At 40.2% G+C, this 22,729-nt stretch overlaps 1 protein-coding gene across 5 annotated transcripts in view; it reads left to right on the forward strand.

The window, feature by feature from the left end:
• The window catches only part of fsd1l (fibronectin type III and SPRY domain containing 1-like), a 65,840-nt gene that overhangs the window by 37,253 nt on the left and 5,858 nt on the right, over window positions 1-22,729 (forward strand). For 2 of the 5 annotated variants that reach the window (XM_080188643.1, XM_080188645.1), the window contains exons 7-13: window positions 411-620; window positions 3,156-3,254; window positions 6,235-6,364; window positions 7,494-7,526; window positions 11,622-11,722; window positions 13,261-13,512; window positions 22,560-22,648. In XM_080188643.1, the coding sequence (XP_080044769.1) occupies window positions 411-620; window positions 3,156-3,254; window positions 6,235-6,364; window positions 7,494-7,526; window positions 11,622-11,722; window positions 13,261-13,512; window positions 22,560-22,648 (914 nt within the window). The remainder of the gene's footprint in view (window positions 1-410; window positions 621-3,155; window positions 3,255-6,234; window positions 6,365-7,493; window positions 7,527-11,621; window positions 11,723-13,260; window positions 13,513-22,559; window positions 22,649-22,729) is intronic. The other 3 variants (XM_080188644.1, XM_080188646.1, XM_080188647.1) reach the window with 3 other exon arrangements.

Raw genomic sequence — 22,729 nt, forward strand, 5'->3', positions numbered from 1 at the left:
GAGTAGCAGCTAATTTGTTTAAAAGCGGTTTGTCTCCCTTCTTTATTGGCTGTAAATCCATGGGTTGCTGTTGCCCAGCCACAACTGTAACCTGAATGATTCATCTCATTCTTCATGTGAACTTAGATGGCAAGATTATTTAAACTTGAGTTGTAGCCCAACCAACCCTGGGTCCACTGCATTGTGATCAAGAACAGGAACACTGCTAATTTCATTTCTCCACCCTCACCCTCCAAAATATGTCTTTAAACTGATGGTTATTCATTGAAATTTTACCAGTCACTATTGTAACGAAATATTTCCCAACTTCTGTTAGTTTTTAATTATTTTCTGAACTGAATATTTGAGTTGGTTATGAATTGTACTGAAATGGTGCTATAAATTATTAAATATGCAACTTTATTTCACAGTCCCACGAGCTCCAGAGATAGACCCAGCCGATTGTCTAGTTGCTGATAATTGTGCAACTGTAGCATGGAGAATGGCAGAGGAAGATAATAAAATTGATCACTACATATTAGAGTACAGAAAAACCAACTATGAAGGACCTCCTAGAGTTAAAGAAGAACGGAACTGGGATATCATTGATAATATCAAGGACTGTGAATACACATTAACAGGTCACTTCTGCATTTTAAAAGTTAAACGTGATGCATGTCTAAAAGTGGGGGGGTCAATTATTACTAATCCACAGATGTTGTCTTCATCAGACCATAGCCATTTTGTTACTTATCCACAATGTCCATAGGAATTGTCATGGCTGTATTGGCAGCAGGTCACATGACTATATAACGTCACATTAAGGAATTCAGTGGATGTTTTATTTACTGAAGGAATATTCTGCTTTAATGGTCTTTGCTCCTGCTGAAAATACATCTGTTACCTTTACTATGTGAATGAAAATGACTTATTAGAACATCTTTATCTGCAACATTCTCAGATTGGGATGCGCAGTTCCACTGCGATCCCAGCCATCATTCATGGGACATATCACTGAGGGTAGCAAGAGCCCAAAATGTACTCTGGGGGAGATTCAGTGTCCACCACCAAAAGTAGAGCACCTGAATGACACATCTGCCAGGTTAGATCTGCAGCAGGTGGTGAGCGGGCCAACAAGGGAAAAATCTACTTTATCCTCAATGACCTACCTATTGCAGATGCATCTGTTCTGGATAGTATTGGTAGAAGTAACTACTTCATAGCCCTTATGGGAACAAAGTTCTATTTTCATGCTGAGGTCAGGCTCCACCATGTGATACAACTACGATGCTAATTAGATTAAGAATAGACCTAGCAGCTGAAAGCCACGCATCTATAAGGGGCTGTGGGCAATCAACAGCAGGATTGCATTCCACCACAATCTGTAACCTTGAGGCTCCATATGTCCCTAGCTCTACCATTATCTTTAGGCAATGGGACCAGCCCTGGTGCAATTAGGAGTGTAATATGAGCAATAGCAGGTATTCCTTAAAATGAGGTCAAGCTGCACAAAAGACAAAGCTGAGGCATTTGCACTATTCTGCCGGAAGTACTGAGTGGATAATCCATCTGGGCCATCTTCTGAGGTCCTCCACATCATAGATTCTACTCTTCAGCCAATTCTGTTGAAGGTACTGGCTGAATCCTGCCACAACGCTCTTGCTGTCATACCAAAGACTTGTGCTTCAGAAGTAACTGTGTCCTCAGTTAAACTATTGCAGTTTCAGCTGTGACACTGGCATTTACTTGACAATGTAGAAAATTGCCCAAGTGTGTCCTGTCTACAAAAAGCAGTACAAATCCAACCTAACTATCTGGTCTGCTATCAAATAGTATATATGCAGCAATATCCTGCTCAGTTTGGATCTGCCAGAGGCACTTAGTTGAGATATTATTACAAAGTTGGTACAAACGTGGACAAAAGAATGGTATTCCAGAGGTGATGTGTAATTGCCCTTGATATCCAGGTAGTATTTGACTAAATGGGCATCCAGAAGCCTTAACAAAATTGAGGTCAGTAGGATTTGGGGGTGATCTCCACTGTTGCACCCAGCTCAAAGGAAGATGATGGTGATTGATGGAAGCCCACCTCTCCACTTCAGGATATCACTTGCAGGAGGCCCAACCTTTTTCAGCTGCTTAATCAATGAGCTTCCTTCCAACATGAGGTCAGAAGTCGAGTATGAAGTATGTTGGCACCCTGCAGAAGTTCTGGCCCGCATAAGTACTGTAATGGCCTGGGAAGGTTAAACTTCTGATGTCATTTTCACTGCTCAAGACACTACGTGAATGTCCTGTGTTGTCTATTTGGGCCAGATATGTAAGAATTACCTCAATATTTACCCTGACCTGACTACCCAATTGTTCACCCAACCATTGGCCCACCTGTCCATTACCTGCCATATACAGCATATAACATTAAATTAATGGAATAAAAAGTAGTGTGTCCTCTCTTTGTCTTCACCTGCATTGCTGGTGTTCACTTTGAAGGGCTGCACTGATCTGTCTGACGCTGCTGCAGCTGGGATCAGAAGTCCCAGCTGAAAAAATGCAGAAAGACCAGGGGACACAAGTCATCTTGGGCACAGCAATGTGGCCAACGTTGCCACTGATCAGAAGATCTGGGCCTATTTTTTTTTCCCCCCATTTTATTGCATCCCAAGTTTCTTAGTTCTAGAATAGATTCCCTGAAGCAAGACTGCTGCATGAAATTTTGGTCAACCACTATCTTCAAGTATATTTCATACTATAGAAGGTGCTGCTGCACTATGGCCTCCATATTTTCTGCAAGAAATTAATTTGTCCGTTGTCTCTTCACTGTGCGTCTGTATACAGTGCCTTTATAATTCACAGCCTGCCTTTTTTAATGGAGTACCTGACATTCTGTCTGAAAACTACTTTTATAACAGTTTTAAGTGAAAGCAAATTTAACTGTTCTTTAAATTGTCTAGTAAGATCAAAACTAAGTTACATAGATGGAAACTAGGTTTGGCATTGTTCCAGCACGCGAGAGGTACTAAGGAGAATTTATCATGGGAATGAACTAAAGCAGCAGGGGTTTCAATGTAGAATATACGAGAAGAAGCTGTTCGTATTTCAAATGTTTCACCAATGAGGATGGAACATTAATCAACTCTGGTCCTCCTTTGTTCACCTATCTTTCTTCTTTGATACAGGGCTAAAGTTTGAATCAAAATATATGAACTTTCGGGTCAGAGCATGCAACAAGGCTGTGGCAGGAGACTATTCTGAACCAATAACCTTGGAAACAAGAGGTGACTCCCTTTGCAATATTTTGCATTTATTCCCAATCAATAAATTTTATGACTATTTTGTAAAGGTTGCTTTTCAAAAAGTATTTTTATTAACCAAAATAATTTTGTTTCTGTTGCTTGGAAAAAAAAGAGACCTGTCAAAGCTTTTTAGCAATTCTCAAGTTTTACACTATCAAATGACAATATACAAGTATGTTTCATATTTTAAAATTGAAACTTTATATAGGAAGTTAAAGATTATTAATCCTGTGTATAATTCTGATTTGTTTACCCAGGCTGTGTTGGAGTGTCAATAGGACTGCCTAATGGTTAAATTATTCTTTCAAATACCTTTCATTACATTTTTATTTTATTCATGCATTTCCCACGCATTGTAGGAATTTGGCCTAGCTTCTAGGTTCAGGTGATATTATGCCAAACATCTAAATATCTTTAGAATATATCATGGACCAGCATCTTCTGCCCATTCCTAAATGCCCTTGAAGGTGGTGGTGAGCCGCCTTGTGCAGTTTGGAAGGGAGATTCAGGACTTTGACCCAGCAACGATGAAGGAATAGCACTATATTTCCAAGTTAGGATGGTGTGTTTCGTGGGTGGAGGCATACAGGTGGGAATTCCACATTCTGGGTCAAAAATTGTTTCCTCATCTCCCCTCTAGACTTTCTCCCAATCACCATAGTCACTAACCCCTTTAAGGCAAATAGTCCCTTCCCATTTGCTTTATCATGTTCCCTCATAATTTTGTACCTCTCCATCAGATCTCCCCTCAATTGCCTCTGTTCCTAGGTGAACAGCTTCACCTTCTCTGAAGTGTTGCTGTCCATATGGTGTAGGTATGCTCACAGTGATGTTATGCAAGGATTCCATGTTTTTGACCTAGCAACAGTAAAGGAACAGCGATTTATATTTAAGTCAAGGGGGTGTGTGGGGGAAGGGGAGCTTGCTGCAGGTGATAGTATTCCCATGTATCTGCTGCCCTTATCTTTCTAAGGTTGGCCAAATTTTGCATGTGAGGGTCCACATTGCAAAATTATTTCTCACTCAAGGGACTGATGAGCCAAGTTTTGGAAAGATAAAGTTTGGCACAACATTAAACATGAATTTCGAAAAGGTATCTGTGGTTTGGAAAGAGAACTTGCCAAGCAAAAGTAAGTAAAGATGAGTATAAGTGAGTAAAAGGGAGTGAGGGCAGAGGGATGTGTGTGGGGTGGGGGGGGTAGGGTGTGTGTGTGTGTGTGTTAGGGCTGCAGGGGGTGTGTGGTTCACCCCCTTGTGCCCTTTTGTAAATGATAGCTGTCGTCGGTTTGGAAGGTGCTGTTTGAGAAATCTTTGAATTGCTGTTGTGCATCTTGTGCCACTGTGTGTCAGTTGTGGAGGGAGTGAATGTTTATGGGTAGAGTACCAATCAGTGGACTGCTTTGTCCTCATGTGTTGAACTTCTTGTTGGAGCTGTACTCATCCAGGTAAGTGGAGAGTATTCCATCACATTCCTGACTTGTGCCTTGTAGATGGTTGGCAGACTTTTGGAATCAATTGGTGAATTACTTGTCATAAGATTCCTAGCCTCTGACCTGTCCTTGCAGCCATTATATTGATGTGGATAGTCCAATTCAGTTTCTGGTCACTTGATAACCCCTGGGGTGTTGATGTTGGGCCTTCTAATGCTATTGGTAATGCTATTAAATGTCAAGGTGCGATGGTGAGATTCTGTCTTGTTGGAGATGAGCATTGCATAGCACTTAGAGTGGCACCAATGCATGCATTTAAATTGACTTAGTGGACTGCATGCCCAACTTTACCAGTACTTCCCCCTTTATCACTACATTCACCCATCGCTGCAAAACAGACATGCTCCATATAAGTCCACTTCAGCCGCATCATCATGAGGGTTGGTGAGGCGGTAAGTGCATGCCATCCGAAGCCCCCTGCTTGAGATTGGTGTGGGATGACGGGGGGCAGGGGGAGGTGGGTCCACTGCCACTCTGCCTTTAATCAGTTGGCAAGGGTACGAAGGGGGTGGTCCTCTGCCACTCTGCCTGTGATGGGTGGAGGGGGTGTCCGCTGCCAGTCTGCCTGAGATCTGTGGAGGGTGGGGTGGGGGCGCGGTGGGGGAAGAGCCTGCAATCGGTCTGGGTGGGGGAGGTGAGGAGATAAGGTGGTCAGTAATGTTGTGGGGATGGGGCAATGTCTGTGGGGGCCAGGGGGAGACATTATCCAGCTCAGGAAGGATGTGGTAAGGGAGCAACATTCTATCTTTTGCACATGCGCAGTTGGAGGAGCTGACCAGAGCTGAAGCATTTCGGGTGTGTTAAGGCCCACCCACAAGCTTGTGCAGCGCGATTCAGACTTGCTGATATTTTTGCAAGCAAAGTTGTATGGGGGCGCCTCAGAATGGGCCTAAAAGTCAGATCTGAAACGTTCCCAGTTTCAAGTCTGCCCTTCACTTAGAATCAAAATGGTAAATATGTATATTGTAATGCAGATGAGGAAGCTTAGCATTTTGTTTGCTCAGTCAGAGGAGCTGAATCAATTTAATTGGTTCTGAACAGTGAAGCCAATTCTAAAAGTAGGTAGTTTATTGTTCTATTGTCCTACTCTCTCCCAGGATCAAAAATCTTCCTAAGCTTCAGAGATGTTTCAGGATTCCATATTTTTTAAATGAGCCTCTTGCCCATGATCTTTGCCTTTTCACAAACCCCCTCGAATGAAAGCTACTGAGACTAAGTGAAATGGTCTCCCTCAGTAAAAGCTGACCATTTTAATGCTACAGGTTTGAGCTCACCTGTTTATTTTTGGTGGTTAACCTCTACTGTTACTTCATATTCATCAAGATTGTATTTTGTATGACTTAATTTGTATTTCATGAATGTTTTAACTCTGCATGGATTATTTAATATCTGAAACGTGTGTTTTCAGAATGCCATTTCACTTTATTTTTTTGACGCTGTAAAATCTTATTTTTGTACCAATTTGTTCATAGGTTTCAACTTTAGCTTTGATGGCACAACTTCACACCAAAACTTAAAAGTTGATGATTTTAATGTTGAATGGGACTCTTCAGGTGGAAAAGGCCAGGAGAGTAAAATAAAAGGAAAAGAAAACAAGGGCAGGTAATTTTACTGTGACCATTTTTCTTCAGAGCAGAAAGTTTTTGTACCTAATAAACTGTCACTGTTTTTCAGGACCATAAATCTGTGGATCTGAACCACTGCAGGAGAGGTTGTTATATAAACAACCATACCTGAAAATATTTCTGTAATATAAATGCTGTATAAACATGTAATGAAAAAAAATTCAATGAATTTGTGCTATTAAAAACAGAGTATTTGGAAGAATCTCTAACACCTTTTGGGTTCAGTGCTGTGTACATTTCAGACGGATGTATTGTGAATATTTGATCTAAAGCAGGAAATGGTTTCCTTCCCTAATTTTGACGCACTTTACATAATCCCCCACTGTGTAGTTATAATCAGTTGCTGGGAATTTCCAATGGACTCTTTCCACTCCGTTCACAATAAAACTATTTATGTGAGTAAATTGGGTTTCAGCAAAGTTACTGCAGTGATACAGAGGAAGCCTATGAATGTTCTGAGTGTAGGTACATTTTTATTTTGCTTCAGAATCCAATATGAATATATTGAAACAGGAAATGAGTCCTTTCTTGTTTTCCCAAACAAAGGAACAGGAATAATCCATTCAGCCCTTTCGAGCTCTTTCCACCATTTTGAGGTTGTTCCACTGTTGTCAGACCAAATCTGAAGTTCAAACATGCTCGTACAATGCCAGTAGGTTTCCCATCACCCCTGTAATATATTGTGCAGAAAATATACAGAATGGATGCAAGTCTGGTGATTTAATCAAGTACATGTTCAGAACTCAGTTCCTAAAGCTTTCTTATACTTTCTTATACTTCAAGTTTAATTATCTTTGGAAAACATTTTGAGATGCTGGCTACTGCAAAGGTAGGGAAAATGGTACAAAGTACTCACTGAATTTCTTCCTCTACCTGAGGAAATTTAAGGAGCAGTCCATTGTCAGGACTCAAATGAACAGGAGTCATTTTAGTTTTGCTCTTGCAATGTGGACCCTTGATTGTATTGCTTTAACATCCATTTCTGATGACTAATATCATTTACATCATAGCCATATATATGAAATAAATGACCATATGCAATTTTGTTTAAATTTTCCAAGTATTTAAATAAGATATTGTGCTAATCTACTATTCTCATCTCACAGTGGCCATGTTTCCTTGGTGAAGCGCAATATGAGGTGAAATATAATAAATAGTTGCATAGTTTGAGCTTAGCTGGTAGCAGTAGCACACTGATAACCATGATTGTATTTTTTTCTACTAATGGGAAGAGTATGGAACTGATCTGCCAGCCTTATCATCAATCCATTAAATGTTCCTGTTGATTTTAGAATGTATTCACCTTTTATACAGGTTGCAGTTCAGTAGACCTGCCCTTGATTCAATTTGTGTGTAGGTAATTTAATCTCAGTTGCCCCCAGTTAATGACCTCTAGTTGTTTAGATTTGATATTTGGCCTCCTTATGACTGATGAGCAATGTTCCTTTCCATTTTTAACCAGTAAATGTGCAAATCCAATGAGAAATTGATTCCTCTATACTTTAGGATTTGAATAGACTTAATGTTGTAATAAAAGCAAAAGTAGCTTAAAATCAAACTTGTACTCAGTGATTTATACCATCAAATGAGAGATTTATAAAGCCCAAGAAAATAATAAATCTATTCCAGTAAAAATGAATGATGCAGTATCCAGTCACTCTTTCAGATAATCAATGTATTTCTATGGAAATGTATGGTAATAGCTGGTAGAACAGCACTCAGCATTTTCTTGTTTGCGCTACATGGTGAAGTACTGCTTGCAGTTTCTAGATTTCATTTTCTGTCTAAGATAATAGGAAATCAGTTTTTGCTCACCAATTTGATTTACAATGCTTCTACCTCTTTCCCTACTAAAATGCCTAATAAAATACTTCTTAAATAAACCGAAAATGTGGGAAATGCTCACCAAATCCAGCACATCTATGGGGGCAGAGAGAAAACGTTAAAATGTCAGGTTTATGACCATTCATCAAAACTGAAAACACTGCAGACCTAATTTTTCTTGCCTTAATAGTTACAAACACGTTATGTCTGTGGCATTTTCTAGCTCTGAAAGGTCATCGACCAACACATTAGAACTCCGCAGATGCTTGCTGACCTGCTGAATATTTCCAGCATTGTTATTTCAGATTTCCAGTGTCTTATCTTACTTTGTACTAACTTTTGATGCAACTATTTGAACAATAGAAGTTATGAGAAGCAGTGATTGTCTCCAGTGTTTATTGCTACCCTCTGTCCTTGGAAAATTGATTTTACAATTGAGTAAATATGCATTAAATTTTAAGGCACATTATTTGTGTATTTTAAAAACTTATTATTACTTACAGAAATTTCAACAGTGACTTGTCAGACAAAATAGCAAGTGGCTTTGATATGATTGTGGAATTTTTTGCAGCATTTATAAATTGTGTAGAGCAAAAAGACAATTTTCAGAAGCAGAATCTTATAATTGAATTTTGCACCCTTGTGCATGTTGTGAATGTGGTAGTATATCACAAGATTAACGGTTGCCCTTTTTGCATAACCGAGATTACAAGTCCCATTCACCCATTCATTCATCCATCAATCCATCCACTCTGGTGTTTGCCAGCCTACATTGACTCCTTATCTGGAAATGCCTCAATTTAAAAAGTTTCATCCTTGTTTTCAAATCAATACACAGCCTAGCCTCTTGCCATTTTTGGAACTTGCTGCAGTCCTGCAACCCTCTACATGCTTCCAATTCTATATTCTTGTGCATCATTACATTTAACTGTTCCACCATTGATGACCATGCTTAGCTGCAATGGCCCTGAGTCCGTTTAACAATTTCCCTTTCTTTAAGAAGCTTCTTAACACTTTGATCAAGTTTTCATTTACATGTCCCAATATTCCAGTGACTCAATGTCAAATTTTAAAATATATTAATGTAAGGTGCAGGAATTCCCACCACGCACTGGTGTCCATTCTAAATGGCAATAACCTTGTCTCAAGCAAGTGGGCAACCAACTGAGCCACAGCTGGCACTCATGGAGTAGGAAAGATGTTGCAGTGACCTGGAAAGTACAGGAGACTACTTCCATACATCAGGGCGTATACAGGAGGGAAAGGTTTCACAAGACTCTTGAGACTTTTGGTAGACTGGGGGCATGAAAAAGAGAAGCCTAGGACAGTTGAAATTCCTCATTGGCCAAACCCGGGATTCTTTTCTAACTTTGAAATTATGTCTTCCCACCAGCTTCAACTGGCAGGGTGCAACAGCAAGTGCCCCATTCAGGAGTAGGTTAAAATTTCTGTGCACTTTAAATGAAAATTTGGGTCTAATTAGACTCTTAGAATAAGATTTAGAATAAGACAGGAACATCATCTGTAGCCAAAACAAATGGCGTTAAAAAAGGGGAATTTTGAATGAAGCGTGAGAAATAATTTGATTTCACAGGGATAGTTGTTTGTTCTTTCGAAAGATATGGGCTTTGCTGGCAAGGCCACTATTTAATGCCCATGCGTAATTGCATTTGAGAAGCTGATAGTGAGCTGTCATCTTGGGTACAATTCAGTGGCCTGCCAGGCCAAATCAGGCAGTTAAACCTCAGACAGATATTTGAGAGTCTTGACCTCACATAGACCAGACCAGTAAGGATAGCAGCTTTCCTTCCCTAAAGAGCACAAATTAATTTGGGTGAATTTTAGCAACAATTCGATGGTTTTATAGTCATGATTACTGATGCTTTTTTATTTCAGATTTGAGTTAACTGAATTTAAATTTCCTAGCTGCCATTATGGGATTTTGATTTGAGTTGCGTGGGTTGTGATTCCAGGCAGTTTATATTGGCTATTCACCTGTAATAGACTGAAATCATGGACACTTAAAATTCTGAATATTTCACCTCAATGATGAAGCTTTGGGGACAGAAATTATGTTGCTATCTTCAAATGGTTAACACACTAAATGTATGCAATTTTAAATTTTGATTCTTTGGTTAAGGCTGATGGAAATTCTTTACATGTTACAAACTAGTGAGTTTCTATCTAGGTGAAGGTGGTTTGCCTTTTATTTTGGCCACTATTTCATTGTATTAGGGCTGGCCCAGGTTTATCCGTGCCTAACTGGATGCATTTAATCACTTTTGAATTGTTTTGGTTATGTGCAGTGCTTTCTCAAAAGTAGCTGTGGTTATCAGGTCTTCTGCTATAGTAAATAAGCTCTATAAGAAAAAAACTTACTTTAATTTCATGTCTTTAAAAGCATGCCTCAAGTTTTAAAAACTGCTTATGCTTTACCCTGTAAGTGACTACAGGAGCACTGGTCTGCAGTGAAATTACCCAGCCTTTGCAGTTTGTTTCATGATTGCTTGCTTTACAGCTTCAGATGTCTATGTGGGTTTCAAAACCACTAACTTCAGAAGTCTTCACTTCAGTTCCAAGCATATAGCATTTCGTTTGAGGTGATTGATCATTAAACCATTCTGGTGTAGAGTTCTGTGATTTTTATTTTTGCCCTCATCCAGTTTTTAATAAGATGCTGGAATTTCCATTGAAGTCCTGAGTTAAAGACGTTGTAAAAATTGGATGCTGGTCATGCAGTTGGCTGAAAACATTATGCATAATGTTCTCTATAGCAATATTTTTTTTTGCAGGGGAATCTCTAGGGGGATGGGTTTGCATGAGACGGTATGGACCATCTTGTTAAATCTCCAGATTAATTACTTGTGTGTTTGGAGCTGAAATGAGCACTTTTTTGATAGCCCTCAATTAATCAATCACTGTGCAAAATGTTAACTTCTCTTTAATCTTTTCCTGCGGATTCATTCTTAATTTTTTTGGTGAGTAAGTTTTGTGTGTCTCAAAAGAGATACTTTTTCATTTTTTCACTGCATGCATCCTATTGTATTTTTCACTCGGCACCTACCTGTTTAATTGAGTACCAAACATTTAATTCAGGGAATGTGTATCATAAAGTAATCTGAATAAAGTACTTGAAAATTCCATGTAATAAAATTGTCAACAAGTCACATGATTCCTGTGGTAACTACTGCTATTCAATTATGTTGCCATGGTCCATCTGCCCAAAATTCATTAGAGTAGTTATAAAGTCAGAAGGTTACAAATTAAATTGCAGCTTTTGGTCTTAAGACAATTGCACATATCTCAAAACTGAAATACAAATTTATCTTTACCATTTTGTTCATATAACTTGTTTCTTGTCACGGTTGCTGAACGTGGCCTCATCTTGCTGTCCTTTCGTTATTCTGTAGAAGTGGTACGCCATCTCCAAAAAGAACGTCAGTGTCCTGTCGACCAGCATCAGCAAGAAGTAACAGAGATCGTTTTACTGGTGAATCTTATACAGTTTTAGGTAACACCGCTTTTACGTCCAACAACTGCAGTTTAGTGTCTTTTGCAACTTGCCGTTCTGAATCTTTCAATTGTTTTTTAATTTTCAGAATATTTTACATGATATTGTCCTATAATAGATTTGAGATTGTCCCAAACAGTAAAAAAACATGGAATAGATGCAGGAATATGTTTTGAGCTTAAAAAGTGGGGACAGTTCGTGCAGAGTGCCATGAACATGTGCAGCTTTTATGGCCAGGGATGTGAAAGAAACACTGAATTTTAAAGAACTGAGAAGCTATTTGAGGGAGTAGGTGATTGAGCGTCTGTTTCCTTTTTTCAAAGTGTCCAGTTTGACTACTACACCTTTCTGATCCTGCACTTGCAGATTTCTGTTCCATATTTTAAATCTGAAAATATTCCAGTTTAGTCAATAGTGATATCAGTGTTGTGAAACAGTGGCACAATACATATTATGCTTTTTGAGAATCAGTGCAACCATCTTCTGCTTGATTCTGAACAGCTAAATATTTAACTTTGGGAATAGGGACTTTGAATACTTTGCAGACAGATTTCATTACTGCTTTGAAGTACTAATTGGGGATTTTTTGCCTGATCAGAAGAATCATCAGCTAATTTGTATAATTATTTTGTTATTTGGGTTATCTTGCTTTGATTTGATTTATTATTGTCACATTAATATACAGTTAAAAGTTTTGTTTCTTGTGCGCTATCCAGACAAAACATACCATTCATAGGGAAGGAAATGAGAGTGCAGAATGTAGTGTTACAGTCATAGCTAGGGTGTAGAGAAAGAGCAACTTAATGCAAGGTAAGTCCATTCAAAAGTCTAACAGCAGCAGGGAAGAAGCTGTTCTTGATTCGGTTGGTATGTGACCTCAGACTTTTGCATCTTTTTCCCAATGGAAGAAGGTGGAAGAGAGAATGTCTGGGGTACGTGGAATCCTTAGTTATGCTGGCTTGCTTTGCTGAGGCTGTGGGAAGTGTAGACAAAGTTGGAGGGGAATTTGACCATAGGTGTATAAGGAGTATAGGGGGCTGAGAATACAACCTTGTGGGGCACTGATGTTGAGGATGATTGTTGAATCTGCAAGAGTTTCATTTTTTTATCTTGTGTTAGTGTGCTATTCTGAAATTAACTCATTTTAACTCATTTCTAAAACTACTTTCTGCCAGAGAACTGCACATACATTTTTGTTCCAGAGGTACACTCTGTTTGAAAAGTTGACGATATTGGTGACAGGTCTGAAACCAAGCTGTTAAGCGATGGATGAATCAAAACTTATCTTGAGCTCAAGATTGGCAATTCTGAAACCATTTTGTCTGGCTCCATTCCAGATTAAGATTGGTGCAAACTCACAACTACGATGCAAGGACAATTAGTTATTGTATACTTCCAAAAGATATGTGATTGGGTGCAGTTGTTTCTCTACTTGCCATCCACCATTAAAAGATGTTGAGATGTTCCATTGTTTGAAACATGCTTTACAAATGCAGATTGTTTAAATTATTTAAAAACTCTTTGTACTTTCTTCTCAGGAGACGCAGTGATTGAAAGTGGGCAGCATTATTGGGAAGTGAAGTCTCAAAAAGACTGTAAATCTTACAGTATAGGTGTGTCCTACAGAAATCTTGGAAAATTTGATCAACTGGGAAAGACTGTTACATCCTGGTGTATTCATGTTAACAACTGGCTGCAGACCTCCTTTGCTGCTAAACACAACAATAAAGCCAAATTCATGGATGCACAGGTTCCAGACAGAATAGGTGTATACTGCGACTATGATGGAGGTAGTTTTCTTGTTCAAAAACATTATTAATGTTTTATTCATGTCCTCTAACTAAGCAATATAAAGATGTCATTTTCTAATGGCTTTGTCAGCATTGTCTTTTGACCTGAGCATGATGCAATTCAGAAATTACTGTTTTTCCTTGATGTGTTTTTGAGCATTGTCTTGAAAATACTGTCATTGTTTAAATCAGTATATCTGATGTGTATGCATTTTAGCCTCTAGTGGTTATGACCCGAGGCCTGTGCTGTTTAAAGAATTTATTTTTTCACTTTACACAAACCTCACTTGAGTATAAATTGAAATTGTCTATGATTATTCATCTAAAAACCAAGACTTGCAAAGTTTCATTGTTGAATGAATGTTGTCTCTAATATGATGGGAAATTTGACATTGATCATATATTTTGAAGCTTATCAGACAAAGAACAATAAGCAATTTAAACAAAATGCTGGAAATACTCAGCAGGTCCTTGATAAAAGATTATCAAGCTGAAAAGTTAACTCTGTTTCCCTTCAGAAAGTACCCTGACCTGATCTTATTTCCAGCATTTTTGTTTTTAGATGCTAGAAAACTGAATTATTTCCATTTTTTATTTGTGGTAAGCAATTTAATGTTGACTTGAATGGAGAGTGGGTCCCAATCAATAGTTGTTCCCCAATAATTCTAGGAGTTCTGTTTGGACTTGATGGTAATATACTCTATCCTTCAAAAGCTTCTGGACTTGCCTTTGCCCTCCATCTGTCACCAAACCTGGAGTCAATTTTTCAATATCCCTTGCTAACTCCACACCATCTGTCTACTTTGTCCTACCATAGGACCTCTGACTTTGGATCTCCTTTCTAATCTTGGTTTATTACCAAAATATAGCTGTCCTAATTTTGCTATTTAACTTTGTGTCTGGATTTTCCCTGTGTTTATTTGCCTGTAAGTTTCAGCTGTCAAGCCCATTGCTTCTATTTCAACATTTTAATTGTTTTCTCTTTATCCCTCCTAGGTACCAGTCTTGTCATGCCTGTTTTTATTTTTTCCCTCTCTGCAAATACACAATTCTCTATTGCAACTCTTCACAGGCATGACTGCTCCCTGTGTAAGGCCACAGCTTTGCTCTGTGCAGAGTCAGTTAAGGCACTTGTTGGTGCTTCATTATCAGCAATAACCCCACTGCCCCATCCTACCATTCTGTGAATTTTCCCATGCCTGCTGAGGGCTAATCTTGTAACTTTCTTCCTTCCCATTCACTCGTCCCAGCTCTGACCCTCTGTGCTCTGCTAGTGAATCAGTTATGAATCATCTCTCTGCGACGATTCAATCAGTAGTTTCTCAATAATTCTAGGAGTTCTGTTTGGACTTAATATACTCTATCCTTCAACACAGGTTCTAGACTCGCCTCCCTCCAGAGTGTCTGGTCAGAAAACAAGCTGATGTTTCAAATCTGGATGACCCTTCATCAGAGCTCAGACGAAGGGTCATCCAGACCTAAAACGTTAGCTCTATTCTCCTCGGATGCTGTCAGACCTGCTGAGATTTTCCAGTATTTTAAGGTTCCAGCATCTGCAGTAATTTGTTTTTATCCCTACCATTTGAGTTTATTGTCCATTTGCATTAACCTTGTAGCCTTGACTGGAGTTTGTCTGATAAATAATGACATCCTTCCCTATACTGAAGCCCTTCCATTTAACTTTACTTTCCAGCATTTGCCCAGACAGCCACATAGCATCACGGCACTTATCACCAATTCAGTGTGGTCTGTCTTGCTACTTCTCCAGCATCACCAGCTTTTAAGTTTTTCACTTTTTGACCTGCTCATCTTCTTTAAAAATTCTCATTCCCTGTGGTCCATCTAAGTATCCTGTCAAGTTTCTCACTGTGACAGCTTCACTCATTTTTCACAACAGCCTCTGCACCGACTGACTTTGAATTCTTCATGATTTCCATCTCCATCTCAACTCATTATGTCCTGAATGAGTGTCCTCTTATCCTTTCTGAATCTCTCCCTTCACAGAAACTTGTCTGTCTGCGTTCAGTGCAAGCTCCTTGACCTTGCCATCTTGTGCAGCCCCTCTAATCGAAGATGGTCTCATCTGGGTAAGATGGGAGAAAAATCTCTTACAATGGTGCTTTCAAATTTCCAACTGTTTGGCCACGGCCCTCCATTCACCATAATATTTCTGCACCTTTGTGTCCAAATCTGGTCAATCAGATCCTTACCTCGATCTTTTGATGCCCTTGTCCCTATTAAAAGCATTACTTATTAAAAGTCCTTGTCCCTATTAAAAGTCAAAGTTGACCCTCCAGTGCCGTACTGAGCAATGCTGCATTTTGGCTGAGGCTGTAAAATTGACATCGCGAGTGGTTGTAAAAGATCCTGTGGCAATATTTTGAAGTGCGTAACCATTATATCTCTTGTGCTGGTCAATATTTATCCATCAGTCAGTATCATTAAAATTGATAATCTGGTCATTATCACATTGCTATTCTGTGGGAGCTTGCTGTGCACAAATTGGCCATTAGAGTTCCTACTCTACAACAGTGGCTAAATATTTGGCAGGGCACTTTGAGGCATCCATTATTTGTGAAAAACACTATAGAAATGCAAATCTGTCTCCAGCCTGCCCACTCCTCTCAATTCCAGGATCATGCTGGAATGTAATAATAAATCCAGGCTTTTCATCTCCGCTGTAAACCCAGGCCAGAATTTTATGTCACTCGGGCGGGTGTGCACTTGACCCAGAAGTGTGTAAAATCGTGCAAGAAGACTTCAAATGTGTGCCCTGACATCATCATGTCTTTGTGTGATATTTCAATTGGCTGATTTGGGCATGGGTTAGAAGTGTGCATGCCTACAATCAAGAAGCTAATCTGACTGGATTTTACAGTACAGTTGGCGGGCAGGCCAATTGGCAAGGCGACCTTTGCTTTATCCACAACCTCAATCGAAAGCGCAAATATAAGAACATAATAAGAACATAAGAAATAGGAGCAGCAGTAGGCCATCTAGCCCTTCGAGCCTGCCCCGCCATTCAGTAAGATCATGGCTGATCTGTCGTGGCTCAGTTCCACTTTCCCGCCCTCTCCCCATAACCCTTAATCCCCTCTCTTATCAAGAACCCATCAACCAGCTTCTTAAAAATATTTAGCGAGGCAGCCTCCACCACTTCAACGGGCAGAGAATTCCAGAGATTCACCACCCTTTGAGTGAAGAAGTTCCTCCTCAACTCTGTTCTAAACCGCCTCCCCTTTATCTTGAGGCTGTGCCCCCTAGTCCTCCTGTCTTTTTTGAGCGGGAAGAGTCTCTCCACCTCTATCCTATCCATCCCATTCATCATCTTATACGTCTCAATGAGATCTCCCCTCATTCTTCTAAACTCTAACGAGTACAAGCCTAGATTATTCAGCCTCTCCTCATAGCTCAACCCCCTCAACTCCGGTATCAGCCTAGTAAACCTCCTCTGCACTCCCTCCAAGGCCAAAATATCCTTGCGCAGGTGCGGCGCCCAAAACTGCACACAGTACTCCAGCTGCGGCCTCACCAATGCCCTATACAGCTGCAGCAAGACCTCCCTACTTTTATATTCAATCCCCCTCACTATGAAGGCCAGCATCCCATTCGCCTTCCTGACCACCTGCTGCACCTGCAAGCTGGGTTTTTGCGACTCATGCACAAGGACCCCGAGGTCCCTCTGCACCGTCGCCTGCTGCAGTTTTTCGCCCCGTAAGTAATAGTCCTTCCTACCATTCTTCCTACCAAAGTGGACCACCTCACACTTGCCAACATTAAATTCCATTTGCCATTTCCTGGCCCATTCGCCCAGCCTATCTAGATCCTTCTGCAGACTCTCCACACCGTCCGCACAATTTGCCTTTCCCCCAATCTTGGTGTCATCAGCAAATTTCGACACCCTACACTCGGTTCCCTCCTCCAGATCATCTATATAAATGGTAACTAAAATGAACAAATGTGTCAGGGACTGTGTTGATGTAAGATTGTGCTGTCCAAACTCATGGTATAGTTTTTCTACTGATATCATCTCAATCTCCCACCCATCCCCATGTGGTGGTGAAGGGGTAATGCTGGTAGGACAGGGGTGCTTAATAGTCATCCACGCAATAAAATAATTTGGTTATTGTCTGAGGATATTGAAAATTGCCCAACTACAAATCTAGGTTCCTTGCAATGTTCTGTATATAACACTTAAAGTCTGCTTCCTTGAACCCCCACTCTCGCTTATTGCTTTGCATGTTGCTGCTCAACACACACCTCTCCCACCCAAAATGCAGACTGCATTTTTCCCCACGCCTGTACTATCAGGCCCCCACTCCCACTGCTCTTTCCTACCCCTACCCGGCCTGCTGAGCTCCATAGAGACTTCACCTTTTTCTTTCAAATCTGCATTAATTTCCAAACGCCCTTTGCCAAGCATCAGAAAACCTTTGGACCTGCAAGCTAATGGTTCCTATCCATTGTCACTTTCCACTTAGTTCTCTTTGTAGTTCCGCCTTTCCCACGGTTTTAATTTCCTAATTGCTACTGTTTGCTCAAAACTTGTTGCATTCCAAGCTTTTTTCAGTTCTGCAGAAAGGTCACGGAACAGGAATGTTAACTGTTTCTGTTTCTCTTTCTCTCTCTCTGTCTCTCTCTCTCTACAGATACTGCCAGACCTACTTAATATCTTCAGTATTTTCTGTTCCCCAGTCTGTCTATTTCTTAACTACTTCTGTTTTCCTAGCTTTCCAGTCGTAGCCAGAGAATTGCATCCAGTGGTTTCCTTCAACGCTTTCTGGAGTCCCACAGGATGAATTCTTGACACCCTCCTTCTTTCGACTGACCCTTGGCATGACTTTGGAAAAAAACATAATGTATGCTGACAACACCCATCTCTAACTCATCACCAACTGAGGGCCATAGCTGTTAGACTGGGTCTGCAGTAGGTGGTGAGAGAAAATGTACTTGACCTTGTCCTCACCAGTTTACCTATTGCAGATGCCTCTGTTCCTGATGCTATTGATAGGAGTGGCCGCTTCACATTGAGGATACCCTCCAGGTTGTGTAGCACTACCACCATGCTAAGTGGATAGATTTTGAATCGATCTAGCAATCCAAAGCTGGATATCCAGGAGGTGCTAAGGGTATCATTTCAGCTACAGTAGTCCAAAATAGCTAAGCAAAATAGCCTCCATTCCCATTTTGACCAGGGGATCAACCCTTGTTCAATGAAAAGTGCAGGAAGACATGCCAGGAACATGCAAAGAGTGAGGTGCCTACCTGGTGATGCTACAATACAGGACTACTTGCATGCTAAGCAGCATGCAATAGATTGAACTAAGCAATCCCACAATGAATGGATCAGATCTAAGCTCTGCAGTCCTGCCACATTCAGTCATGAATGCTGGTGGACAATTTAACAACTCGCAGGAGGAGGCTGCTGTACAAATATCCTTATCTTCAATGATGGTGGAGCCCAGCATATCAGTGCATAAGATGAGGCTAAAGCATTTGCAACAATCTTTCAGAAGTACTGAGTGGAAGACACATGTTGGCCTCTTCTGGAAGTCCCCAGCATCACCTAGCCAATCTTCAATCAATTTGATTCACTCCAAGTGATATAAAGAAACGACTGAAGATACTGGATACTACAAAGGCTATGGGCCCTGACAACGTTTCAGCAGTAGTATTGGACTGGTGCTCCAATACTAGCTGTGCCCTTAGCCAAGTTGATTCAGTACAACTACAGAAGTGGTATCTGTCAGGCAATGTGGAAAATTGCTCAGGTATGTCCTGTCTGCAAAAAGCAGGTCAAATCCAGCTCATCTAATTACTGTCACATCAGCCTGCTCTTGTAAAGCAGTCAAATAATGGAAAGTTTCATCAACAATGCTATCAACAGTAAACAGCTCATTAATGCTCCATTTTGATCTTGCCAGAGCACTTAGCTCCTCACCTCATTACTGCCTTAATCCAAACATAAACAAAAGAGCTTAACTTGAAATGAGGCTAGAGTGATTGCCCATGACTTCAAGTGACATCAGGAGTCCCTGGAGTCAATGAGAATCAGGGGAAACCCTCCACTAGCTAGTCATGCCTGACACAAAGGAGTGTGGTTGTGGTCAGTGGATGTTAATCATCTCAGTCCCAGGGCAGTGTCCTAGTCTCAACCATTTTCAGCTGCTTCAGTGACCTTCCCTCCATCATAAGGTCAGAAGTGGGGATGCTTGCTGATTGTTTAATGCCGTGCGCATTTCCTCAAATCCTGAAAGCTATGAGTTTCCATTTGTAACACGACCTGGATATAACATTTGGGCTTGGGCTGACAAGTGTCATGTAGCAAATGCTACACAAATGCAAGGCAATGACCATCTCCAACATAAACTAATCTAGCAATCTCCCCTTGACTTCAATGAAATTATCTGAATCTCCACTTATCAACGTCCTGGGATTTAACATTGACCAGAAACTGAACTGGACCAGTTATATAAATACAGTGGCTACAAGAGAAGGTCAGAGGCTGGGAACTTGGTCAGTGACTCACCACCTGATTCCATAAAGCCTGTCCTCCATTAACAAGGCACAAGTCAAGAATGTAATGGAACACTCTCCACTTGTTAGATGAGTGCAACTCCAACAACATTCCATCCAGGACAAAGCCCACTTGATTCGCATCCTATCCACCAACCTAAATGTTCATATTCCCTCCAAAACCAACACACAGTGGAGGTAAAATGTAATCTTCATAATGCACTCAAGTCACCAATACAACCTTTACCCCGGAAGGACAAGGACAACAGCTGCATGGAACACCCAACTGTTGCAAGTTCCCTTCCAAGGCAGACACCATATTGACACAGAACTATATCACCATTCCTTCACTGTTGCTGCATAAAAATCCAGGAACTCTCTCCCTAACAGCACAGAGGTGTATCTACACCAGACAAATTGCATGGTTCAAGAAGGCAGCTCACCACTACCACCCTTGAAGACAATTGAGGATAATCAAATGCTTGTCTAGACAAAGTTTTGTGAAAGAAGTCACCCCAAGTGGTGATATTCAGTTGAATGAACTGGATAAAATTTTTTAAAAGTTGAAACAGGCTTGATCCCTTCACACCTCTGATCAGTCACACTGCATGTCTGGCATCCAGTGTGGGTTGAACAGAAACTACTGCCTAGGTCCCTGTATCTCATCCCTGATTCAATCATTCTCTCTGGCCATTGTCCAAGGCTGAACCAGTCTGATGACCTTGGCATCCTATTTGACTGTGAACAGAATTTCCAACTGTACCTCCTTCCCATTATCAAGGCCACCTACTTCCAAAAAATAAAACAAAATGCTGGAAATACTCAGTGGATCAGGCAGCAGAGTTAACATTTCAGGTTGATGACATTGCAATAGACCTCGTTTAACCCGAGGTGAGAAAGAAAGAGCTGGGGTGGGACCAGGATAAAGGAAGGTCATGATAGGATGGAAGACAGGTAGTATTACTGGGCCAAAGAGTGGTAGTGGGGCAAAACAAGAAACAATGTACCTACAGCAGGGGTGTTGCTGTTTGAAAAGAAAAAATAAGCATGTAAAAATGAAATACGTAAAGAAAAGAAAACAAGTATACTCCCACCTAAAATATGAATCAGCTTGTTCGTTGAAACCATCCAAAATGCCTTTGGCATCTATAGTTAAGTGTTCTTGTCTACCTCCCAGCATCTTATCTAAACTGAGCTCATCCAAACTCCTTGTCTATATCCACAATCGCCCCCAAGTCACATTCACCCTGTGCTTGTTGACTTGCATTGGCTTCTGACCTAACAGCATCTTGATTTTAAATTTTTACCTTTTTTTAAATCCCTCCCTGTTTTTGCCCCTTCCTATTTCTATAACCTCTTCCTCCAATGCTGCAAGATCGATATTCCTCCAATTCTGTCTGTCTGCACATCCCAATTTCTTTGGCTCCCCCATTGTTTAACTGCCTAGACCATAGCCAATGTTTTCTCTTTACGTTGCATAGTATATTCATTGAATTAAGTAGGTCTCTTAAATTTTTCTTCATGGCAGCACATGCATGATAACTTAAGCAGTTAACTTGTGCTTGGCCTGCATAGAACTGCTAGATGTGGTTGCGCAATGTAAAAAGAACATTGCCCATTGCTCTGGACTGCCCTAACTAAACATCGCTATCTCTCTATCAATGTTTTGTAATAGTAATTTGAGGATTGTAGTTAACACAAAAGAATGCGACACAGTGTAGGAAAACAATAAACTTGCAGAATGGGTGAACTTCAATCTTGGCAAATTTAAGCTGGGCCATTTTGGAAGAATAAAGAGAACAGATATTCCGCTTGGATAACGAGAATGAATGCAGTACGTGTTAAAATCTACCTCTTCAACCAAGCTTTTAGTCACCTGACTTAATATCGCTATCAAATCTAGTTTGATCATTTCACTAGTCTCTTTTATGAACACTAGTCTGTGCTACGTAAATCCAAGCCTTTCTTTTACTTTATTTTTCACAACCACAGCATCTCTTAACACTTTACAGGCAATGAAATACTTCTGAATGGCTACTCTTGTAATATTTGGAACAATGCAATTTGTACACAAGTTTCCACAAATAATAATGCAGTAATGACTGGAAAATCGATTTGTTGCGGTGTTGATATTGACCACTAGGATTAGTTCCCCCTCTTATTCAAAGACTGTCGTGGGATCTTTTTATGCCCACTTGAGGACTGAATAGAGTCTTGGTTTAATGTTTTATTCTAAAAGGTGGCACCTCCAACAGTGCAACACTTTCTACATGTTGCACTCGATCAGCTTTTGATTTTTTTATTCAAGTTATGAAGTAGTACCTGAACCCACAGTTTTTTTTTACTCGAGAGGTCAGAGCACTACCGAGCCACAGTCAAAATGCAAGTTGCATCTATGAAACTAACTGTGGCGGGTCTGTTATTTTGAGTTTATTTGATTATCTGATGCAGCTTGAGTCAAGCTTAACGTCTTTTTAAATATTAAAATTTAAATGTTCACCTGCAAATTTGCATTTCACTTCTGTTTGTAGGTCACATTTCATTTTATAATGCCGATACAAAGCAGTTATTGCATACTTTCAAGACAAAGTTTACTCAACCAGTAATTCCAGCCTTTATGGTGAGTAATTGATACTATGCTGAAGGACAACTTCAAAGAGTTTATGAATTATTGTAGATTGGAAAATCTAATATTCAGTGA

This window comes from Carcharhinus amblyrhynchos, chromosome 5 (genome assembly GCF_965287045.1).
Source record: "Carcharhinus amblyrhynchos chromosome 5, sCarAmb.v2.hapA, whole genome shotgun sequence".
Taxonomy (NCBI): domain Eukaryota; kingdom Metazoa; phylum Chordata; class Chondrichthyes; order Carcharhiniformes; family Carcharhinidae; genus Carcharhinus; species Carcharhinus amblyrhynchos.